The 26022-nt window shown below is 41.7% G+C and overlaps 1 protein-coding gene across 10 annotated transcripts in view; it reads left to right on the top strand.

The window, feature by feature from the left end:
- Positions 1–26022, top strand: part of KIF6 (kinesin family member 6) — a 425617-nt gene that overhangs the window by 97255 nt on the left and 302340 nt on the right. For all 10 annotated transcript variants that reach the window (XM_070777912.1, XM_070777913.1, XM_019986270.2 and 7 more), the window contains one exon: positions 957–1066. In XM_070777912.1, coding sequence (XP_070634013.1) covers positions 957–1066 — 110 coding nt within the window. The remainder of the gene's footprint in view (positions 1–956; positions 1067–26022) is intronic.

Below are 26022 nucleotides of genomic sequence, written 5' to 3'. Positions count from 1 at the left end.
GAAAAACAGAGCTTGAATTTTTCTTGAGACCTGAAAAAAAAAAAAAAATCCCCTGTTTTATTCCATTTAAGAGGGAGTGAGTTGTTTCTGTCTGTTGACAGAACTGAGACAAGGACCAGTCACCTTGAGTTCTATCTTAATTACTTTGATGCCTGTATCATTGCATCTCAGCAATGACGCACAGAAAAGGCCTTTCTCTAATCAATAGCTGAATATCTCTAATTTGCCTCTTGGGCAAGGAAAATTAACCCAACAGGTAGGGTATAAGTGGAGTAGGAAACGGCAACCCACTCCAGTATTCTTGCCTGGGACATCCCATGAACAGAGGATCCTGATGGGCTACAGTCCATGAGGTCACAAAGAGTCATACACGACTGAGCAATTGAGCATGCAAGGTGTAAGTAGTGAGCTGTTAATGTCCATCTTACTGTTAATGTTAATGTCCATCTTATTGTTATCCCCTGGAATTCACTTTCCACATCTATTTACTGTCTGTTATCTGTCATTGGAAATTTGAATATTAGAAAAGTTAAAAAGAAATTATGATTGAAGATGGAAATTCTTTGGCTACTGAAGTTTTTAAACTGAAATAACAATTCTGTGTTCTGTTTTTTTTTTTTTTCCTGTCTGAAAGTAAAAAATAGTGTTTTATACAGTTCTGCAACCAAGTTGGTCCATTTCAAGTGTATATTGACTTTTTACATATAATGTGGAAACAATAAAAAATAACAGACTGAAGTTGCTTGTAATCATGGATGTTGGCCATCTTAAAAAAAAGCTTCATGCATATGGTAACTGGCAACTTGAAAGTGTCACGAACTGAAAATGAAAACCATGCAAAGTGAGAGAGTGAAGGAGAGAAACTGTAAGGGAACTAAAGATAAATGTGTTCATCTCTCTCTAAGCCGAATCATGATTTATAGCCATTTAATAACATCTTTCTCTTTCCCAATCAGGACAGCAGCAAAATATATACAACGCACATTTCCTATTTGGAAATCTACAATGAATGTGGTTATGATCTATTGGATCCAAGACATGAAGCCTCCAGTTTGGAAGATTTGCCGTGAGTAGCAGAACAACAAAGAGTGGGGGAAAATTACTTTCAGATGTTCCCTTCAATTGTTTTCTTTGAAACTTTGTATGTTTCTGGTCTCAATCATAATTAACAAATACTGGATAACAGAATCTTTTTGTAGTGTAGTGGATATTTTTTCCAGTTATGACAAATAGACAGTAGTGATGGGACCTAAAATTGCTTGAAACTCCATTCTTGAAACAATCTCTCTTGGAGCTGGTACAAGCGGATGCAGTGACTGTTCTCAGAGTGGGTGCCGAGAGGGCTGATGGGCTGTGACAACACCGCTTTACTCCTGCCACATGAAATGAGACCATTTTACTCCTCCAATTGTGGCCTTTCTCTGAGGAAGATATTCAAATTAGCAATAAAAGAATTCGAAAGAGAGAAAGTAAAACTTTAGTTAGTGTTGGTCACTCAGTCGTGTCCGACTCTTTGTGACCCCCATGGACTGTAGTCCGTCAGGCTCCTCTGTCCAGGGAATTCTCCAGGCAAGAATACTGGAGTGGGTTGCCAGTTCCCTTCTCCAGGGGATCTTCCCAACCCAGGGATCAAACGCCAGTCTCCTGCATTGCAGGCAGAGTCTTTACCATCTGAGTCACCAGAGAAGAGAGAAAATAAAACTTTGTTTTCCCCAAATGCTTCTCTACAGTTATTGACTAACATTGACATGCTTCTGCTCAGATTGGCACTGATTGTTTCATAACTGAAATAGAAATAAAGTCTTCAGAGCTTATCTCATAATGGAATAAGTTACTCTGTAAGCGTATATGTAATATTCCTCACTGTTTGCTTGAATATTTGCCTAAGTTATACATATATTTATTAATAATTCATATATTTTTGTCCAGACATCTTTAGAATGTTGGTAGAGCCAAGAAAATGTATCGTGATATTTTTCTTATTAACTATTCTAAGACAGTTTAAACTATATGTTAATCCCCTACCAAAAAGGTCAACAGTCATTTGCTTATTTTAATTTGCAAAGGAAACAAGAAGAGATAATAAAAAATATATATATAAAGAATATATGTAAAACATATATCAGTTCTTCTTCTGTAAATGTTGATTAAGAGTTTTTACATCTCATCTTTTTTATGCTAACAGTATTTACTAGAGGGAATTAGGAAAGGGGATTATTGTTGGTACTCTTAACATTTGTATAAAAATTAAGAGAAAGGAAAGACTACTGACTCCATGGAAGAAATTGCTCTTAAAGAAATCATTGGAATTAAGTTTACAAAAAAGGAAACACTTTCCTCACAGAAAGGATAGAAGCAATAGTGTTTAAGACAGAAAGGCTATATGTTGAGGAGTCATGTGAAGTGAAAGCAGAAAGGCCAACTGAAGCCAGCCTTTGGGGGACTTGAATGACAGGTTTTTGGTATGAGATTGATCTTTATTCTAATAGGCTTCTTAATGAGTTTCCTAGCCTCCAGTCTAATCTACATACCTCTAGGGTAACTCTTGCATTCCAGGGGGCACTAGTGGTAAAGAAGTCGCCTGCCAATACAGGAGACATAAGAGATGTGGGTTCAGTCCCTGGGTGGGGAAGATCCCCTGGAGGAGGGCATGGCAACCCGCTCCAGTATTCTTGCCTGGAGAATCCCCATGGACAGAGGAGCCTGGCGGGCTGCAGTCCATGGGGTCGCAAAGAGTTGGACATGACTGAAGTGACTGAGCAAGCATGCAAAATTGCTTTTAACAAGCCATATCTACCCTGAAGAGCTTGAAGCATGTTTAGTAATAAACCCAGAAATGAAGGGCTTGACTGTGATGAACATGGAGGAGAGAGAAATCTGAGAGATATGCAATAAATAAGAGGAAAGGAAGGAAGAAAGGGAGAGAGAGACAGAGAGAGAGAGAGAGGAGACAGGTCTGAGTCTGAGTAATTAGGTGCAGTCTAACTATGGGAAGACCAAGGAGTGAGAAAAGCCCTTTGAGCTCTAAGAGAGGTGATGTGATCTAGAGGAAAGAGCACTTGATTAGAAGGCAGGGAATTTGGGTTCTAGTCCCAAACCTGCAAGCTTAAACCATTTTTTTCACTTTCCTGGATTTCTCTTTGTCTGTAAAATGTGGGCATTGGATTATATAATATTTAACAACCATCCAACCTCCAGTGTCTAAAGTTCACAGATTAGTGATCTCATAGGGTGGTAGAATTTATTTGGTGGTTCTTCTCCCCTTCACAGAAGAATAAGAAGTGCTCTAGGTATGTTCTGTTGTCCTGCTAGAAAATACCCTCAGGCCTCTTGAGAGCAAGAGAAAGGCTTAACTCCCTCTGTGACTCTCCTTTTCCCAGCATGCCTGGCATTTAGCCGTGGTTCTCACTGTTGGTGGGGTTGTCACTATAGCTGGTGCCAGCTCCCTGTCTGAAACTGCAGTTCCTTCTTTAGTAGCTTTGTCTTCTTGCTGGAGAAGTTCACTGACTCAAGTCAAAAGTGCCCTTAGTTACAAAACAGATGTTTTTAATGAACTACCCCACACCCCCCCCAACCCCCCCCACACACACACATACAAAAGTGGTCCGAAAGTTTCTTATGTTTCAGACTATAATTTCATGACAACAAATCTCATTAAAATAAAAATGAGAAGATTATCATTAAGAAAGGAGATTCCCATATCCCAAGACTGTATCCTGTGTACTTCAGATGCATTCAATAGTATAAAATCCCAGAACAGCTCAGAGCTTTGTAGTCTTTTGGTGTGGGGATAATGGGATTTGACTGGTATTGAGTCTGCTAGTTTTCTGGGGATTTTGAAGGTTTTACCTTTTACTAAGATGATAAAGCAAGTCTTTATAATGGGATATGACTTTTGTTGTACCTGGATTGAATTAAGAGTGTGGATGCACTGTTAATCTGGTTTCACACTCTTGAACCAGAACAGGCTTTAACTCTGAAATCCTGTCTGTCTGGTTGACTGGCTGTATTTGTTGTGAGCAGGAATGTTCCAAACACTCTGAATAACATTCAAAATTACTAGGCAAGATGTCTGTTGACCTTGGTTCTCTCCTGAAGTCATCCATTTGAGGAACAATGACAATACACATTTTTGATCCCTTCCATATTCTTATACTTGGGTTAACCATGTGACATAGAATTCAAGGTGATTTTGATATGGCACAATAATAGCATCAGTAATAGGTTCCTGGAACAACAGACTGGTTCCAAATAGGAAAAGGAGTACGTCAAGGCTGTATATTGTCACCCTGCTTATTTAACTTCTATGCAGAGTACATCATGCGAAACGCTGAGCTGGAAGAAGCACAAGCTGGAATCAAGATTGCCGGGAGAAATATCAATAACCTCAGATAGGCAGATGACACCACCCTTATGGCAGAAAGTGAAGAGGAACTCAAAAGCCTCTTGATGAAAGTGAAAGAGGAGAGTGAAAAAGTTGGCTTAAAGCTCAACATTCAGAAAACTAAGATCATGGCATCTGGTCCCATCACTTCATGGGAAATAGATGGGGAAAGAGTGGAAACAGTGTCAGACTTTATTTTGGGGGGCTCCAAAATCACTGCAGATAGTGATTGCAGCCATAAAATTAAAAGATGCTTACTCCTTGGAAGGAAAGTTATGACCAACCTAGATAGCATACTCAAAAGCAGAGACATTACCTTGCCAACAAAGGTCCATCTAGTCAAGGCTATGGTTTTTCCAGTGGTCATGTATGGGTGTGAGAGTTGGACTGTGAAGAAAGCTACATACCAAAGAATTGATGCTTTTGAACTGTGGTGTTGGAGAAGACTCTTGAGAGTCCCTTAGACTGCAAGGAGATCCAACCAGTCCATTCCAAAGGAGATCAGCCCTGGGTGTTCTTTGGAAGGACTGATGCTAAAGCTGAAACTCCAGTACTTTGGCCACCTCATGCGAAGAGTTGACTCATTGGAAAAGACTCTGATGCTGGGAGGGATTGGGGGTGGGAGGAGAAGGGGACGACAGAGGATGAGATGGCTGGATGGCATCACTGACTCGATGGACGTGAGTCTGAGAGAACTCCGGGAGTTGGTGATGGCCAGGGAGGCCTGGCGTGCTGCGATTCATGGGGTCGCAAAGAGTCGGACACGACTGAGTGACTGAACCGAACTGAACTGAATAGGTTCCTTAGCACTGAGCAGCACAGCTTCCTCCCAAGTCACGTGATGGACACCCGCCCTTGCTCTTCTCACGTGTACTTTGCCTTTTCTGATTCTTTGTCCTCTTATATTCTAATGGGTTCCACCTCTCTGCTCTTGCAGATGCATTTACAAGCCTGTTGACTTCCTGTGGTCTTTGTATATGTACTGCCAGGGCACCAAGCTAAAGTCAATCCCTTTTTGCAATTATTGCTCTAGTCATTTTGCAATGAGTTTTTAGATATAAGGCTAAAAGTATGACCTGTGAAGGAATAAAACAGGTAAGTTGAATTCATTAAAGTTAAAAACATCGGCTGTCTGAAAGGCACTTTCAGTAGTTTAAAAAGACAAACCAGAGACTCAGAGAAGTTATTTACCAAACACATATCTGATAAAGGACTTGTATCCAAAGTATTCAAAGAACTCTTAAAATGCAACAGTAAGAAAACAATTCAGTTAAGAAGCGAGGAAGAAATCTGAAGAGACATCTCACCAAAGAAGATATATAGATGATAAATAAGTGTATGAAAAGATGGTCAACATCATCTGTCATTGAAGAATTGTTAAAACACAAGATACTACCACACACCTTTTAAAGCTGTTAAACTAGCAATATCAAATGCTGACAAGAATGTAATGCAAGTCGAATTGCATTATTATCATTGCTGGTGGGCAAGCAAAATAGTATGGCCACTCTGGAAGACAGTTTCTAATTTCTTACAAAATTAAGCATAAGTCTTACCATAATATGATCCAGCAATCACACTCCTAGGTATTTAACTAAATGAGGTGAAAATTTATGACAGCGTGAAAACCTACCCACACATGGATATAGCAGCCTTATTCATAATTACCAAAAACCAAAAGTAAGCAAGATATTTCTCAATAGGCAAATAGAAAAACAGTGGTACATCCATGTAGTGGAATATTATTTGGCCATAAAAATAAATGAGCTATTAAACCATGGAAAGACATGGAGGAACATTAAATGTATAGTGCTAAGTGCAAAAGCCAGCAAAAAAAGTCTGCACGCTCAATGATTGCAACTGTATGACATTCTGGAAAAGGCAGAACTATAGATACAGTAGAAATATCAGTGTTTGCCAGTGGTTGAAAGGGTTGCCAAGGGTAGAAGGATGAATAAGTGAAGCGCAGATGATTTGGGGGACAGTGAGACTATCAGATTTGATACTGTAATGGTAGGCATATAACTTCACCCATTTGTACAAACTCACAGAACTTGCAACACAGAGAGTGAGCCCTGATGTAAACTATGGATCTTCAGTTTAAGAAAATGACAATAACAGAAAGGAATGAACTGTTGATACACTTAACAACTTGGATGAATCTCCAGGGAATTATGCTGAGTGGAAAAAAAGCCAATCCCAAAAGATAATATGCTTTGTGATTTCACTTATGTAATGTTCATTAATTGGCAGAGTTATAGAAGTAAGTAACAGATCAGTGGCTGACAGGAGTTAGGGTGGGAAGGGGAAATGGTTATATGCGTCCAGTGATGGATCCTTGTGGTGATGAACCCTCCTGTGTCTTGGCTGTAACGGTGGATATACAAACTATCAAAATGCATAGAACTAAAGCACTTATGCATAGGTGAGCAAAAGCAAAACTGGAACATCTGAATTCAATCAGTGGATTGTATCAATTTCAAGGTCCTGGTTGTGATACTTTAATATCATTTTATAAGACGCTTACTCCTTGGAAGGAAAGTTATGACCAACCTAGATAGCACATTGAAAAGCAGAGTCTACTTTGCCAACAAAGGTTCGTCTAGTCAAGGCTATGGTTTTTCCAGTGGTCATGTATGGATGTGAGAGTTGGACTGTGAAGAAGGCTGAGCGCCGAAGAATTGATGCTTTTGAACTGTGGTGTTGGAGAAGACTCTTGAGAGTCCCTTGGACTGCAAGGAGATCCAACCAGTCCATTCTGAAGGAGATCAGCCCCAGGATTTCTTTGGAAGGAATGATGCTAAAGCTGAAACTCCAGTACTTTGGCCACCTCATGCGAAGAGTTGACTCACTGGAAAAGACTCTGATGCTGGGAGGGATTGGGGGCAGGAGGAGAAGGGGACGACAGAGGATGAGATGGTTGGATGGCATCACTGACTCGATAGACGTGAGTCTGAATGAACTTCGAGAGTTGGTGATGGACAGGGAGGCCTGGCATGCTGGGATTCATGGAGTCGCAAAAAGTTGGACACGACTGAGTGACTGAACTGACTGACCATTGCAAAAAACTGGGTAATGGGTACATGGGACCTCTCTGCATTATTTCTTACAGCTGCTTGTAAATCCACAATTATCACAAAATGTAATTTTAATTTAAAACAGTAAGTGGCTATATTTTTGTCTATAGACATATATATGCTTATGCACAGATGTGTAGTAGAGCTATTCTGCATTTAGTAATTTAAATGAAAATAGAACTTCTTCTTTTGAAAGCTCCTTATGTCATATGCTATAAAGGGAATATAGTTAGAATCTAAGTATGTCTCACAAAGTAAAACAGTATAACTGCTGGTCTTAACCATAGGGAAAATAGTCACCTTACTTTAGTGTAATTTTAGTATTCCTAAATACGGATGCATATTCCATTTAAGGTTCCAAAGACAGTCATGGTTATTACTGTTAAAAAAAAAAAGTCAGTAAATTCTAGCATTCAGTATTGAAGTCTTGGCTATGTTGTGTTTTTTAAATAATTTGTCATCAAAGGAAAAAAAAACTGACAGATGTTAAATTTAAATTTACAACATTTCTAATACCTACTGGATATAAACCTCTGCTAAGTGCCACAGGAGTTACAAAAAGTGTCTGCCTTCCTGGCTTACAGCCTAGTTATGTGGAATCACTCATGGATTTAGCAAACAGTTATTGAAATCCAACTTGGTTCCACACACTCTGCTAGGCACTGAATTTACCAACATAGGCTTTGCCTTCCTGGAGCTCATAGCACAGTGGATAAAAATAGTACAAAATAGCATTAGGTGGAATATGAAAATCCTAAGAGAGGCACAGAGAATAGCAAGGGCTTAGAGGAGAAAGAAGTCACACCGGGTCAAGCAATCAGAAAAAGACTCGAGAAGATGGCACATGGAACAGTGCTTGAAGGAGAGGCTAGGACTTTGGGCCGTGGAGTGTGGCATCCACGTGGAAACAGAGGCGGGGAATTTGCACAGCAGAGATCTTGTCCTGGGACACTTAATAGACCTGTTCAGCAGGAACCCAGTGAAGGAACAGGTGAGAACTTTAAGACTGGAAAGGTAAAAAAACAAGGATTCGGCAAACAAGGTGCAGCCCTTGAAGATTTTTAATCCAGGGCATAGCATGACTGGATATTTCAGGAAGAAATATCACTCAGTAGTGTACAGGACAGGAATGAGATGGATGGAGGTCAGAGAGAGTCTGGAGCATTGTGGGAAGTTATTAGGACCATTCACGTGGCAATAGGAGTCAGGAGAGGCAAAACTGGAAAATGTCATAATCCAGTGGCTTGAAATTTAACTGTGTGGAAGAATTACCAGCAATGACTGTTAAAGATGTAGATCCCTGGCCTCCACCTCCAGAAGGTTCCATTATGTTTGAACAAGCATCCCAGATGCTTCTAATGCAGGCCCGTCCACCTTAATCTTTTCACTCATCCACCTAGGGAAAGTTTCTCTTTGAGATACCAGGAAAACCTCTCATTAAAGGAAGTATCACTGTTTACAGAGTCTAAGCTTGTGCTGCTCACCAGTAATCGAGAGACTAGTTGTGGGGGCAAGGAATAACGATGCTATTTGAAAGCCAGCAAACCAAGAAGATGGCAGGCTCATCCCCCCTCCACCCCCGCAAAAGAACCATCCTGCCTGAGTTTGAATTCAGACTCCTTTTATTCTGAAAGGGGAGAGAGTAAAGTCAAACACTTCCTGGTTCCCATCAGCCTCCAGAGGGAATGTGTTAATTTCTTCCTCCCTGCAGTCTTTCACAGATATTCACAGGTCAGGATGTTTCCTGTGAGCTAAACCAAGGTATTTTAGCTTAATGTTTATCACCTGGGAAGCAGTGTTCCCAGAGACGGACGACTACCATCTAAGCTTATAGGCAGCATCCCTTTAGTGATTAATTTGTAATAGAATACAAAAAGTTCTTCCCTATTACATCATAATCCGTGTTTTTATGGATGACTAAACTAAGGGTCACAGAGATTGTGTGATACTTCCCCAAGATTCCGTGTTCTGGCAAGAGATAGGCTATCAGCCCCAGGCAGCCAGCCCCTACAGCTGGGGGTGATGGTGCTCTTCTTGCCTAGACACCCCAGGCTTATCTCGGTTCTCCATCTGAGCTTTGGGAAGACTGTGACTTCTGTGCATCTTCAGGCCCCAGGAGGCTCTTGTGTGAGCCAAAGCTTTGAGTCCAGTGCAGTTCTGTCTGTTGTGTGTCAGACGCTCTGTGGAGGGGCTGAGAGCTCCTGCTCCTGACCTCAGAGAGCTCTAGTCTAGTGGTACGGACTTGTAAACTGATCATTTCCTCAAACACAAATTCCCTCAACTTGCTGCCTCCCACCCTTTCCCCCCCATCACTTGCATTCCTCTAGTCTCAGGAAACTCAGTCCTTTTGAAAGCCGGTCCTTTCACTTAGGCTGTGGACACTCCTTGCATCAGTACCAAATACGCTTTGTTTGGTCTACACGTTTTATGTTTAAAATTTGTAAAGTCAGTGCCTTTAGATGAAGCAGGCTGCCTTCAGTTCTTACACCTACCTACTGCATTACACTTTTCTTTTGTGTCATTTTCTGGCCCCATTTAGCATTTGAGATTCCTAGACCTGTACACATTGGAGAAGGCAATGGCACCCCACTCCAGTACTCTTGCCTGGAAAATCCCATGGACAGAGGAGCCTGGTAGGCTGCAGTCCATGGGGTCGCTAAGAGTTGGACACGACTGAGCGACTTCACTTTCACTTTTCACTTTCATGCACTGGAGAAGGAAATGGCAACCCACTCCAGTGTTCTTGCCTGGAGAATCCCAGGGACAGGGGAGCCTGGTGGGCTGCCGTCTATGGGGTCGCACAGACTGAAGCGACTTAGCAGCAGCAGCAGCAGCAGCAGACCTGTATGCATAGATCTCAAAGTTAAAACTAACCCCACCCTTCTCTTTTACTGAGTCAATTACTGACAACTGTGGGAGTCGACCTCTTGAGAAACTAGAGCTTCCATCCTGTGGGATTATCTGAACAAGTGACCAGTGCCCAGTGCTGGTCAGTTGTACTCTGTGTCCTTCGTGGGTTGACCAGGGACTGCATTCCTGGAAAAATGGAACATTACCAATGACCACTGTAGAGGAATAGAGGAACTTTCTAGCCTGAAAAGTGAGGAAGCCTGTCCTGCTAGAGTAATAACAAGGGGGAAGCTGCTTTTCCTCTACTCCAAATGGCCAATTGGAAGAGATCGTTCTCAATATCAGAAATGTCTTAGATAGAAGGTTGTCTTAGTCACCTTGGCTACCGTAACAAATTACCATAGCCTGGGAGACTTAAACTATAGAGGCTCATCTATCACTGTTCTGGACTCTACAGTTCAACATTTGTATTCAGGGGGAGGGGGCACAAACATTCCGTTCATAAGAGAGGTGCTTTCACCATCATTTGCTTAATATGTGATTTGGAGGACTGTGGGAGAAATAGCTAAAGTATTTTCACTCATATATTAGGAATGTGGATTTGGGGGGATTTAGTCACATGAAATTAATTATTGACATGTAAAATGTTGTCACCACAGTCTTTTCCATTTTCCTTGTAATATGTATATAAACAAACGCATATAATTTCTTTTCCTGAGATTAAGAGGTAAAATGCACTTTTAAAATTATGTGTTGGTATGGATTTGTTTTTTTTTTTTTAATTTACTGTCCAGGTACTCTTCATAATTGTTGTCTGATTGTTTGATTTATTCTGATACTACATTATGTTTTTTGAAATCTCTTCTGAATTTTGAGCATATAAAGTAAAATCATAAGTTACCTAAAAGAATTGTGAATAATTTAGGCTTACCAGGTCACTTTATTCTGTCCTGCAGATGAATACATAGATTTGGAAACACCTCTAAGTCTTACAGCTCTACTAAAGTATTACAACCTTTTGAGAGTGTCAATATCATGTATATGAAGCACTCACTACATTGCAAGAATTTCAGTGAGCTCTTTTCAGGTGTTATAAAGAATTTAAACTGTATTCTTCACTAACCATTTAGTTGGAAAATGTAACATGCCCATGAAACACCTCAGGAGACGTCTGTAAAACACAACTCCTCAACTATACACCTATTGTAATAATGTCTGTAAATGCAAAAAAAGGCATAGTTTGCAGCTGGAGCAGTTTTATGGATAGAGCCCGTATCAGCCACTGATTTTCTGTCACAGCTCACTTCAGTTCCCTCACACCAGTGTCTTTGCCCCCGTGACCCTCAGTGATGTCCTAATTTTGCTGGCGTGTGCCAAGGCCAGAGTTCGGAGCAAACCACAGACTGACAAGCGCTGCCAAGGCAGGAGAAGTGCTGAGCCCCCCTAGAGAGAGTGCCTGTGGGCACAAGCTTTAGCATGAAATCTCGGTGAGTGAAGGGAAGAGGCTCCATCAGGTAGCTATAGCGGTCGTCTGGACCAGGTGACTAGGGTCAAAGGTAGCATATTATCTCCCTGCTCTGAAACTTCCACAGCAGTTACAACCTGGGTATCCGTAGCAGTTTATCCAATTACACTGGACCTTGTGTTTTCAGATCGAATTTTAGGGCAGTTGAAAATGTTCTACAAAATCAAAGCTGGTGGTTACCAACCAGATGTGAGACAGAGGCTCTTCAGGCTGGCTGAAGACCTGTTATCTTTCGGTACTTATCTAACTGAATCTAAGAAGCAAGCCCCAGGAATCTCCCAGGTAGAAGAAATAATGGCAACATTGAACTCTTTTATGATAGCAAAAATAAAAGGTGAAATAACTCAGGAAACATTCAGAGATTTGTGAAGATAATAGTATAGTGTGGAGTGAGAAATAAAAGAGGAAGGTAAATGACACTATTATGAATGAGAAGTGTGACCACTTTCAAGAGGTCTGTACTTCCCATATTGATGTAGAAGTTCAATGAAATTCCAAGCAAAACATGAGAGACTTTAAAAAAATGATATTATTCTGGAGTTTATCTGAAAGAAAAAAAAAAAAAAAACAAGAAGAAAGTAATGTTTGAAAAATAGAGAAATGAAGGAGAACTGGTGACACTGTATACTGAAATGAGGTCAGTTCAGTTCAGTTGCTCAGTCGTGTCCAACTCTTTGCGACTCCATGAACCACAGCACACCAGGCCTCCCTGTCTATCACCAACTCCCGGAGTCCACCCAAACCCATGTCCATTGAGTTGGTGATGCCATCCAACCATCTCACCCTCTGTCATCCCCTTCTCCTCCTGCCCTCAATCTTTCCCAGCATCAGGGTCTTTTCAAATGAGTCAGCTCTTCCCATCAGGTGGCCAAAGTATTGGAGTTTCAGCTTCAGCATCAGCCCTTCCAATGAATATTCAGGACTGATCTCCTTTAGGATGGACTGGTTGGATCTCCTTGTGGTCCAAGGGACTCTCAAGAGTCTTCTCCAACACCACAGTTCAAAAGCATCAATTCTTCGATGCTCAACTTTCTTTATACTCCAACTTTCACATCCCTACATGATCACTGGAAAAATCATAGCCTTGACTAGACGGACCTTTGTGGACAAAGTAATGTCTCTGCTTTTGACTATGCTGTCTAGGTTGGTCATAACTTTCCTTCCAAGGAGTAGGCGTACTTTAATTTCATGGCTGCAATCACCATCTGCAATGATTTTGGAGCCCCAAAAAATAAAGTCTGACACTGTTCCACTGTTTCCTCATCTATTTCCCATGAAGTGATAGGACCAGATGCCATGATCTTCGTTTTCTGAATGTTGAGCTTTAAGCCAACCTTTTCACTCTCCTCTTTCACCTTCATCAAGAGGCTTTTTAGTTCCTCTTCACTTTCTGCCCTAAGGGTGGTGTCATCTGCATATCTGAGGTTATTGATATTTCTCCGGGCAACCTTGATTCCAGCTTGTGCTTCTTCCAGCCCAGCGTTTCTCATGATGTACTCTGCATATAAGTTAAATAAGCAGGGTGACAATATACAGCCTTGATGTACTCCTTTCCTATTTGGAACCAGTCTGTTGCTCCATGTCCGGTTCTAACGGTTGCTTCCTGACCTGCATATAGGTTTCTCAAGAGGCAGGTCAGGTGGTCTGGTATTCCCATCTCTTTCAGAATTTTCCACAGTTGATTGTGATCCACACAGTCAAAGGCTTTGGCATAGTCAATAAAGCAGAAATAGATGTTTTTCTGGAACTCTCTTGCTTTTTCCATGATCCAGAGGATGTTGGCAATTTGATCTCTGGTTCCTCCGCCTTTTCTAAAACCAGCTTGAACATCTGGAGGTTCATGGTTCACGTATTGCTGAAGCCTGGCTTGGAGAATTTTGAGCATTACTTTACTAGCATGTGAGATGAGTGCAATTGTGTGGTAGTTTGAGCATTCTTTGGCATTGCCTTTCTTTGGGATTGGAATGAAAACTGACCTTTCCAGTCCTGTGGCCACTGCTGAGTTTTCCAAATTTGCTGGCATATTGAGTGCAGCACTTTCACAGCATCATCTTTCAGGATTTGAAATAGCTCAACTGAAATTCCATCACCTCGACTAGCTTTGTTTGTAGTGATGCTTCCCAAGGCCCATTTGACTTCACATTCCAGGATTTCTGGCTCTAGGTGAATGATCACACCATTGTGATTATCTGGGTTGTGAAGATCTTTTTTGTACAGTTCTTCTGTGTATTTTTGCCACCTCTTAATATCTTCTGCTTGTTAGGTCCATACCATTTCTGTCCTTTATTGAGCCCATCTTTACATAAAATGTTCCCTTGGTATCTCTAATTTTCTTGAAGAGATCTCTAGTCTTTCCCATTCTATTGTTTTCCTCTATTTCTTTGCATTGATTGCTGAGGAAGGCTTTCTTATCTCTCCTTGCTGTTCTTTGGAACTCTGCATTCAAATGGGTATATCTTTCCTTTTCTCCTTTGCTTTTTGCTTCTCTTCTTTTCACAGCCTTTTGTAAGGCCTCCCCAGACAGCCATTTTGCTTGTTTGCATTTCTTTTCCATGGGGATGGTCTTGATTCCTGTCTCCTGTACAATGTCATGAACCTCCGTCCATAGTTCATCAGGCAGTCTGTCTATCAGATCTAGTCCCTTAAATCTATTTCTCACTTCCACTGTATAGTTATAAGGGCTTTGATTTAGATCATACCTGAATGGTCTAGTGGTTTTCTCCACTTTCTTCAATTTAAGTCTGAATTTGGCAATAAGGAGTTCATGGTCTGAGCCACAGTTAGCTCCTGGTCTTGTTTTTGCTGACTGTATAGAGCTTCTCCATCTTTGGCTGCAAAGAATATAATCAATCTGATTTCGGTGTTGACCATCTGGTGATGTCCTTGTGTAGAGTCTTCTCTTGTGTTATTGGAAGAGGGTGTTTGCTATGACCAGTGTATTCTCTTGGCAGAACTCTATTAGCCTTTGCCCTGCTTCATTCTGTACACCAAGGACAAATTTGCCTGTTACCCCAGGTGTTTCTTGACTTCCTACTTTTGCATTCCAGTCCCCTATAATGAAAAGGACATCTTTTGGGGGTGTTAGTTCTCAAAGGTCTTATAGGTCTTTATAGAACTGTTCAACTTCAGCTTCTTCAGTGTTACTGGTCGGGTCATAGACTTGAACTACCATGATATTGAATGGTTTGCCTTGGAAACGAACCGAGATCATTCTGTCATTTTTGAGATTGCATCCACCTACTGTATTTCAGACTCTTTTGTTGACCATGATGGCTGCTCCATTTCTTCTAGGGATTCCTGCCCCAATGAGGTAAAAACCCTAATAACGAAATCATGTTATACTGCTTGAAAATTATACAGGTGAAGAACAGATAAACCAGAATCAGATCCTATACTGTGTTACTATTTAATGTGGATAGAGGGAAGAGTTATTCAGTCAGTGATACTAGACATTTCTGTTAGTGAATCAACTAATAACTGGGTAACAGCAGTCCAGTTTACTGTGGCTTAACCAAACAGTTCCTTCTTTCCCCGTCAACTGCTGGAGCACAGTAAGGGTTCTGTAGATTGCAGCCAGGGCTGCCTGGGAAGCTTCGGGAGGCCTTAGGGCCTTCCTTGTGCCTTTCTGCTGAGCCATCTCAGCAGGTGACTTCAGTCTGCAAAATGCCTGAGTTACCTTCCACACCACGCCCACATTCCTGGAAGAGAAAAGGAAAAAAAAAATCATTGGTTAAGGCTGCCCCTTTAACAGTCTTCCCAGAAGCTCTGCCCATTGATTTTCACCTACTTATCACTAACCAGAATCAAGTCACATGGCCAGCTGTGGTTGCAAGGGAGTCAGGGAAAAACTAGTGTTTTAAAATAATTCCCTGAACAAAATCAGAGCCTTAGAGGGTGAAAGGGACATCAGACCCCATACAGGCAACCTGCACTGTGAGCCACACTTAGTTACTTAGGGGGAAAATCCAACCATGGAGACCCCCCCAACTCCTTTCCTTGCACTTGTATCCAAAAATAGTCAAAGGAAAATAGCATCATTAATATTAAGCAGTATAACAAGGAAATTGAGGAATCATATCAATATGTGTGTCATTGTTGTCAGCTTAAGAAAATGCACAATGTGAGAATTGTGAGTTAAGTTTTATTTGGGGCAAAATGAGGGCGGCAGCCTGGGAGACAGAACCTCAGATAGCTCTGAGAAGCTGCTCCAAAGAGGCGGGGGTGGCGGGGATGGTGGTGAAAGATGAGTATGTGAGTGATTTTGGTGAAGGGGGAATACATACAATCATGCACATATTTTCCCCAGTTTTCTCCTAGTCTTGTGATGCTTTTGCTAGTCACGAGGAACGCTCGTCACCATGTAGGATTTTGGTGCTTTCCTAGATATGAGGAGATACAAAAATTGGGATCATAAAATCAGCTCCTGAAAATATCAATCAGGAAGACCTGTCCTGCCAATTTTTCCCTCATTTCTGCTCTCCACCCTGAACTCTTTTCGGGGGTTGTTGAAGGTCAGCAGCTACAGCAGCTCATGATTTAATCATTGTAGAAGTAGATGGCAAGTGTCAATTTGTAGTTGACATTGTCCTTGTGATGGGACTCTTTTAAAATTCTTTCTACTTTTAAAATTTTCAAACTTTTTTTACGAGAAGCATGTATTCCTTTTATACTTGGAAAAATAATAAAGTTTATATTAAAATGAAAGTAATGAAAGTAAATAAACTCAGAACTTGTAAAATGCCATAGAGTAAACTTAGAGGTGTATAAAGCTATTTGCTTGGCAGAGGAAATGCTATGTTTTTCCAAAATTGCAAATCCATTGCCTCTAGTTCTATTTATTTCTGTAATTTCCCCAAATGTGGAAAACTTGAGCACATAATTTGTGATACTGAAACTATAAACTCTAAACTAGAAAGCAAGTATTAGTGAAAATGGGAGGAAAATGATTTTCCTTGAAAAAAAAAATGTTAGTAGCACTGAAGAAGATAATTTTAGTGTATGGCTTTGTAATTACCATATGGATTTAAGCCAAACAAGACATTTCATTCAATGATGAATTATTTGTGAGCCTGGAGCATTAATAAAAGGAATGTGGCAGCTGAATGTAGTTGGAAATTAGCAAAGGGTATTAGTATTAGAGGGAAGGTAACAAGTGTAGTTTTTTTTGTTAAATATTTACTTCTGGAAAATCATGCAAATGGTGGTTGCTGTAGGCAATAGATGAGTCTGTTGTAAGTCATGCCTACCTATGTTACACTTGGGAGCCATTCTGTCTGTTAATTGTTAAGATGTGATATTGTTTGGGTGGGAGAAGTTTGGTTAAGATAATATAGAAAGATGATCCGATTAAGTTATTAGCAGTCTAAATTGTTATCATATTTGGATACAATTTTGAGAAAAAACAAAGAATGTTTCATATACATGCTAAATCTTAGTGAAATAATTAACTGATAATAGCCAATAAATTAATATAACCACTGGTGAGAAAGGTTCTGCCTCTCCTACACATTAATTGTACCTAATCTGGTTCTGTTTTTGCCTACCATGGATAATTCTCATTTTGGTTTTGCATCTCAATAGCAGTAGCCAGCAGGTCTATTTCTTGAGTTGTTTTGATGATACTTGTTTTCATAGCATCCAGGAGCCTAAGCACAGCAAGAAGCAGAAGCTTCTTGGGAGTTGTTGCCACATGGACACCAGGCATTCTTGAGTTATGTAGGATACACTACATTCAAGCTTTCACCTTGTGAACTTTTAACGATGCTAAGGTTCATTTGCACGTCCAGTCACATAAGTTCACACGTCTGGCATGCATTGTCACATGTGTGCATCGTCTACACGCAGGTGTGCTTTTGTGTACAGTACTATAGAGAGCAGGCTTCCCAGATGGCTCAGTGGTAAAGAATCTACCTGCCAATGCAGATGTGAACGCAGGTCTGATTCCTGGATTGGGAAGATCCCCTGGAAAAGGAAATGGCAACCTGCTCCTGTATTGTTGCCTAGAAAATTCCATGGACAGAGGAGCCCTGGCAGGCTACAATACATGGGGTCGAAAAAGAGTCAGACACAACTGAGCAACTGAGCACACACACCACAGGTATATAGTACAGTAGTTTAGTATCTTTATTTCAGTCTCAAGATGTTCAGAAACAAGTGTAAAAGCAGTGGTGATGTAGCTGGTACCACTAAGAGGTGCCAAGTGATAGCAATGGAAATGATAAAGTAAATAACTGAGAGAGTAGAGTGAGATATGGTAGACATTGCTTGTTCCTATAACATGAATTATTCAACAGTTGGCATAATTATAAAGAACACAGACAAGATGACGGAACATGTGAAGTCTACTATGCCAATGATGTTGACCATAATATTGAAGAAGCATGGAAAAGTTATAAAGACGGAAAAACTTCTCAGTGTGTAGATGTAGGATCAGCACCAGCTTTGAATCCTGCTCAGCTTAATGCTGATTCAAGAGGAAGCTAAAAGCCTTTATGAAGACTTGAAGGAGAAACTTTTGGGGGGGGGGGTGGCTCCAAAATCACTGCAGATGGTGACTGCAGCCATGAAATTAAAAGATACTTGCTCCTTGGAAGAAAAGCTATGACAAACCTAGACAGCAAATTAAAAAGCAGAGACATTACTTTGCCAACAAAGGTCCGTCTAGTCAAAGCTATGGTTTTTCCAGTAGTCATGTACGGCTGTGAGTGTTGCACCATAAAGAAAGCTGAGCACTGAAGAATTGATGCTTTTGAACTGTAGTGCTGGAGAAGATTCTTGAGAGTGCCTTGGACAGCAAGGAGATCCAACCAGTCCATGCTAAAGGAAATCAGTCCTGCATATTCATTGAACAGACTGATGCTGAAGCTGAAACTCTAATACTTTGGCCACCTGATGTGAAGAACTGACTCATTTGAAAAGACCCTGATGCTGGGAAAGACTGAAGGCAGGAGGAGAAGAGGATGACAGAGAATGAGATGATTGGATGGCATCACTGACTCTATGGAACGAGTTTGAGTAAGCTCCAGGAGTCGATGATGGATGGGGGAAGCCTGGCATGCTGCAGGCCTTGGGGTCGCAAAGAGTCAGACATGACTGAGTGACTGAACTGAACTGAACTGAAGAAGAAACATGGCAAAGAATCAGAGGGTGCATCTTTTAAAGCCAGCCATGGCTGGTTTCATCCATTCAAGGCTATAGTCAACCTTTTTAATGTAAAAGTAAGTGGCGAGATGGTGAGTGCATATACAATAGCTGCCTGGGAATTCCCTGAAATGCTTTGAGAAATTTTTGATGAAGGTGTGTATTTACCAGAGCAGGTTTTTTATGTGGGTGAGACAGGACTGTATTGGAAGAGGATGCCAGACTGAAGTTACAGCAGTAAGGAAAACTTGATGCCAGGCTGAGTGAGTGAGTGCAGTTGCTCAGTCATGTCCAGCTCTTTGCGACCCCATGGATGTAGCCCACCAGGCTCCTCAGTCCATAGGATTTTCCAAGCGTGAATACTGGAGTGGGTTGCCGTTTCCTTCTCCAGGGGATCTTCCTGACCCAGAGACTGAACCCGGGTCTCCCGCATTGTAGGCTTTACTGTCTGAGCTACCAGGGATGCCAGGCTATAAAGCAGCAAAGGATAGACTAGCTCTGTTGTTTGGTGGCAATGCTTCCAGCAACATGAAACTGAAGTTACTCTTAGTTTACTGTTCAGAAAACACAAGAGCCCTAAAAACATAGCTGCACAAGTCACTTCCGGTTAACTCCAAAGCCTGGGTTATACAGGCCATTTTCCCGGACTGGTTTTTTCCACCACTTTATCCTGGAGGTAGAGAAATATTGCTTGGAGAAGGACATCCCACTCAACATTCTTTTGCTGCTTGACAATGTTTGGGGTACCCCCATCCATGGATGACTTTCATCCCAAGGTCAAAGTAGTGCATCTGCCACCAAATGCTGCATCACTCATCCAACCTGTGGACCAAGAAGCTATAGCGACTTTCAGGGAATATTATTTATGTCACACTTGTCGTCAGACAGTAAAGGCGAGTGATGAATCAGGAACAACCTCACAACAATTTTGGAAAGACTATAACATGTACAAGGCCACAAAAAATATTGACTTTGCTTGACATGAAGTTAGGGTCATCACCATGAATGGGGTTTGCAAGAACCTTTGCCTGCAGTTTGCTCACAGTTTGCGTGGACTTGAAAAGGTGGATGAGAAGTCCAAAAAGGTCTTCAGCGACTTAGTGACCCTCAGCGAGAAGCTGAAGCTAGTTCTGCAAGAGGACAACTTCATTGAACTCCTTGCTGTGCAACATGAGGAGCTTACTAATGAAGACCTGATGGAAATGGAGGCCCAGAGAAAGGACAAAGCAGGACAAGAGGAAGAAGTAACTGAAGAACCGAAGAGATTCACGATGCAGGAAACACAAGGGGGTTTTCTTTATTTGAGGGGCTCTGCTAGTTTTCGAGGCACAAGACCCGAAGGTAGAATGGTACAGGAGTGCTGTAGCAGCCGCTCAGAATGCAGTCATCTGCGACAAGAGAAAAAACAGCTACTACTGGCTACCATGGGCTACAGTCCACAGGGTCGCAAAGAGTCGGACACGACTGAAGCGATTTAGCACGCACGCACCCACACATCACTAGATCGTTTTTTCAAGAGAGTAGATACAGTGGAATCCAGCGAGGAACCAGAACCTGTGCCATCAGCATCAGGCATGAGTGACGTTGCAGCTCGCCCTCCATCTCCTGTTGGTGACAATCCTTCAGGCCACCATCGCGCACCTCCTCTGCCTCCTCCAGTCGGTAACTCTTCTTGCTTCGATGCCAGCCCCTGGATGCCAGCTGTTGCACTATACCACTGTACTTTTCAAAGTACTGTATTGTAAGATTTGAAGTGTTCTCTTTATTTTTTGTTTTTTAGGTATTATTTGTGTGAAGAGTATTATAAACCTATTACACAGTACTGTATAGCTGACTGTGTTAGTGGGGTACCTCGGCTAATTTTTTTTGGACTTACAGACATACTCTTAGAACAGAATTAGTTCATATGTAGGGGACTGACATACATTAAATGACTCATTTCCATTTTGTTCCTCTTCAGACAGGGGATAAATCATATACAGGTTGCTGGCACCTCTGCAATGCCAGACTTGTGGTAGTACAGTTAGCTTAGGTGGTTGATTAAGTTCTTGGGGAAATCAAAAGACCAGAGTTCAAGTCTGATAATATGATCACTAGAAATAATAATGATGGTATTAAGGAAAGGATGTTTACCAATTGAAAAGAAAGTTAATGTGGATATCAAGACAAGAGTTCATCACAACAGTAACTCAGGATATTTCGCAGCTTTGGGGATTGAGAGGTACAAACTATTATGTACAAAAAAAAAAAGCTACAGGGTATATCGTGCGGTTCTATGAAGACCTACAAGAACTTTCTGAACTAACACCCAAAAAAGATGTCCTTTTCATTATAGGGGACTGGAATGCAAAGTAGGAAGTCAAGAAACACCTGGAGTAGCAGGCAAATTTGGCCTTGGACTACGCAATGAAGCAGGGCAAAGACTAATAGAGTTTTGCCAAGAAAATATACTGGTCATAACAAACACCCTCTTCCAACAACACAAGAGAAGACTCTACACATGACATCACCAGATGGTCAACACCGAAATCAGATTTATTATATTCTTTGCAGCCAAATATGGAGAAGCCCTATACAGTCAGCAAACACAAGACCAGGAGCTGACTGTGGCTCAGACCATGAACTCCTTATTGCCAAATTCAGACTTAAATTGAAGAAAGTAGGGAGAACCACTAGCCCATTCAGGTATGACCTAAATCAAATCCCTTATGATTATACAGTGGAAGTGAGAAATAGATTTAAGGGACTAGATCTGATAGATAGAGTGCCTGATGAACTGTGGAAAGAGGTTCGTGACATTGTACAGGAGACAGGGATCAAGACCATTCCCATGGAAAAGAAATGCAAAAAAGCAAAATGGCTGTCTGAGGAGGCCTTACAAATAGCTGTGAAAAGAAGAGAAGCAAAAAGCAAAGGAGAAAAGGAAAAATATAAACATCTGAATGCAGAGTTCCAAAGAATAGCAAGAAGACACAAGAAAGCCTTCCTCAGCGATCAATGCAAAGAAATAGAGGAAAACAACAGAATGGGAAAGACTAGGGATCTCTTCAAGAAAATCAGAGATACCAAAGGAACATTTCATGCAAAGATGGGCTCGATAAAGGACAGAAATGGTATGGACCTAACAGAAGCAGAAGATATTAAGAAGAGATGGCAAGAATACACAGAAGAACTGTACAAAAAAGATCTTCACGGCCCAGATAATCACGATGGTGTGATCACTGACCTAGAGCCAGACATCCTGGAATGTGAAGTCAAGTGGGCCTTAGAAAGCATCACTACGAACAAAGCCAGTGGAGGTGATGGAATTCCAGTTGAGCTATTCCAAATCCTGAAAGATGATGCTGTGGAAGTGCTGCACTCAATATGCCAGCAAATTTGGAAAACTCAGCAGTGGCCACAGGACTGGAAAAGGTCAGTTTTCATTCCAATCCCAAAGAAAGGCAATGCCAAAGAATGCTCGAACTACCACACAATTGCAGTCATGTCACACGCTAGTTAAGTAATGCTCAAAATTCTCCAAGCCAGGCTTCAGCAATATGTGAACCATGAACTTCCAGATGTTCAAGCTGATTTTAGAAAAGACAGAGGAACCACAGATCAAATTGCCAACATCTGCTGGATCATGGAAAAAGCAAGAGAGTTCCAGAAAAACATCTATTTCTGCTTTATTGACTATGCCAAAGCCTTTGACTGTGTGGATCACAATAAACTGTGGACAATTCTGAAAGAGATGGGAATACCAGACCACCTGACCTGCCTCTTGAGAAATCTGTATGCAGGTCAGGAAGCAACAGTTAGAACTGGACATGGAACAACAGACTGGTTCCAAATAGGAAAAGGAGTTCGTCAAGGCTGTATATTGTCACCCTGCTTATTTAACTTATATGCAGAGTACATCATGCGAAATGCTGGACTGGAAGAAACACAAGCTGGAATCAAGATTGCCAGGAGAAATATCAATAGCCTCAGATATGCAGATGACACCACCCTTAGGGCAGAAAGTGAAGAGGAACTCAAAAGCCTCTTGATGAAAGTGAAAGTGGAGTGTGAAAAAGTTGGCTTAACGCTCAACATTCAGAAAACGAAGATCATGGCATCCGGTCCCACCACTTCATGAGAAATAGATGGGGAAACAGTGGAAACAGTGTCAGACTTTATTTTTCTGGGCTCCAAAATCACTACAGATGGTGACTGCAGCCATGAAATTAAAATACGCTTACTCCTTGGAAGGAAAGTTATGACCAACCTAGATAGCATATTCTAAAGCAGAGACATTACTTTGCCAACAAAGGTTCGTCTAGTCAAGGCTATGGTTTTTCCTGTGGTCATGTATGGATGTGAGAGTTGGACTGTGAAGAAGGCTGAGCGCCGAAGAACTGATGCTTTTGAACTGTGGTGTTGGAGAAGACTCTCGAGAGTCCCTTGGACTGCAAGGAGCTCCAACCAGTCCATTCTGAAGATCAGCCCTGGGATTTTTTTGGAAGGAATGATGCTAAAGCTAAAACTCCAGTACTTTGGCCACCTCATGCCGGGGACCAGCCCCGGCTGATCCAGGGTATTCGAAGCGGGGACGGCATCGGCGACCTATTTATTTAAATATTTTATCAAAGATACAAAGAGTAATAGGATGAGGATAGCTCAGTAGGAAAATTCAGTGGAGAAAAGAGGCTGAGTGGCTAGGTTTACGCGGGAGACCAATAAAACTTCAAGACAAGAAGTTTGCACCACTTATGTAGGCCGCAGGCGTCCTTCCGTTCTCCCGAAGGAGAGGAGACACTGAGGCCTCCCCGGTCGGATCTTAGAAGCCCAGGCATAATTAGCAAGCATGGCGGGTTCCGCGCTCCAGATGGAGACTCAGCCAGAGTTTGGGAGAGAGAGTGACATGGGGAGACCAAGTTTCGGTGAACAAGGCCCGCACTTTATTTTCCAAAGTAGTTTTTATACCTTAAGTTGTGCATAGAGGATAATGGGGGAAGGGATGGTGTCATGCAAGGACAGCAGTTCCTGGTCCTAATCGAAGCCAGGCTTTCAAACTTATCATATGCAAAAGTTCAGGGGAATTACGTCATCTTTTGGCCAGGAGGCCTGTTAACATTTTAAGAAACTTATCTTTCTCTAAAGGTGATTATTCCAAAGTCAGGCACCAGCCTCCAAAAGAGCATTGGACAAAGCTGCATTCCTATAGGGCAAAGGTGAGGTGGGCTCAATCAAGAAAAGAATTAACTCAAGGGTCCAAGGTTACAAACATTGAGGCTACTACTTACATTTCTATACACCCATTGTATCAATCAATACACTGCCAAGGACACAGTAGGTAAGGAGTATGGAGACTTAGCAGCAAACATTGGCCCAATAAGTGAAAAACCCTTCACCAATACAATTTCTAATCAATCTTTTAACTACTCAAAAGAATCTGTGTTTAGACAGTTTAGAACATCTCCTCCCTCTCACAGTTGGGAGGCTCTGAACAATCACATGTGGCCGAAAAAACCTATTCAGGCAGGCTAGAGGATTTCCAAAGGAGTTTGTAGGTTAAACACTGTCACACCCAGGAATTATTAACTGGAGCTGTAAGCTAACTCTTTTTTCAGAGAGAGGTAGTGGGGGACGGCCCCCCGTAAAGTCAGAGGTGTAGGTGAAAGCACAAAGCAGAAAGTAGGCAGACTCTGGTTTTGGGGGTAGATGCTCGAGAATTTCCAGGGGGACTCCTGAGGCTCGATCCCACCTTTGGGTATGCCAAGCCTCCTTCCTCATGACCTTTGCCACGGGCGGAGCTCGCTCCCCGAAACCTCAAGCGAAGAGCTGACTCATTGGAAAAGACTCTGATGCTGGGAGGGATTGGGGGCAGTAGGAGAAGGGGATGACAGAGGATGAGATGGCTGGATGGCATCACTGACTCAATGGACGTGAGTCTGAGTGAACTCCGGAAGTTGGTGATGGACAGGGAGGCCTGGCGTGCTGCAATTTATGGGGTTGAAAAGATTTAGACACGACTGAGCGACTGATCTGATCTGATCTGATATTGTACAGCACAGGGAATATAGCCAATATTGTGCATTAACTTTAAGTGGAGTAAAACTATAAAAATAATGAATCACCTTGTTGTATACCTGAGACTAGTATACTACTGTAAATCAACTATACTTCAGTTAGAAAAAAATGTTTTGCAACTTTCAGTTGGAGAAGGCAATGGCACCCCACTCCAGTACTCTTGCCTGGAAAATCCCATGGATAGCGGAGCCTGGTGGGCTGCAGTCCATGGGGTCGCTAAGGGTCGGACACGACTGAGCAACTTCACTTTCACTTTTCACTTTCTTGCATTGGAGAAGGAAATGGCATCCCACTCCAGTGTTCTCGCCTGGAGAATCCCAGGGACAGAGGAGCCTGGTGGGCTGCCGTCTATGGGGTCGCACAGAGTCGGACACGACTGAAGCGACTTAGCGGCAGCAGCTTTCAGTTTGGACCTTTTTTTTTTTTTCTTGATAAAGTATTTAGTTTTAGGTTCACAACAAAACTGAGAGGAAGGTACAGAGATGTCCCTTATGTCTCCTCCTCACACACACGCATGGCCTGTCCCATTACCAGCATCACTCACCAAAATGACATGCTTGTTACCAAGAATGGACATACACAGACACATCAAAACAACCCAGAGTCCATAATTTGTCATAGATTTTCACTCTTGGTGTTGAACATTCCACAAGTTTGGACAAATTTATAATGACATGCACCCGTCATGATAATACACAGTGTTTTTACTGACTTTGAATCCTCTGCACTCTGCCTAGTCATCGCTACCCCATACCTCCACCCCTGGCAACCACTAATCTTTTTATTATCTCTTTTTATTATCTCCATAGTTTTGCCTTTCCCAAAATGTCACACAGTTGGAATCATTCTGTATATAGCTCTTTCAGACTCATTTCTTTCACTTAGTAATATGCATTTAAGGGTCCTCCGTGTTTTTTCATGGCTTGATAGTTCATTTCTTTTTAGCACTGAATAGTGTCCCATTGTTTGTTTGTACTAAAGTTTATCCATTA

Source organism: Bos indicus, chromosome 23 (assembly GCF_029378745.1).
Source record: "Bos indicus isolate NIAB-ARS_2022 breed Sahiwal x Tharparkar chromosome 23, NIAB-ARS_B.indTharparkar_mat_pri_1.0, whole genome shotgun sequence".
NCBI lineage: Eukaryota > Metazoa > Chordata > Mammalia > Artiodactyla > Bovidae > Bos > Bos indicus.
The sequence above is the reverse complement of the archived record's forward strand: the minus strand, read 5'-3'. Positions and strand labels throughout refer to the sequence as shown.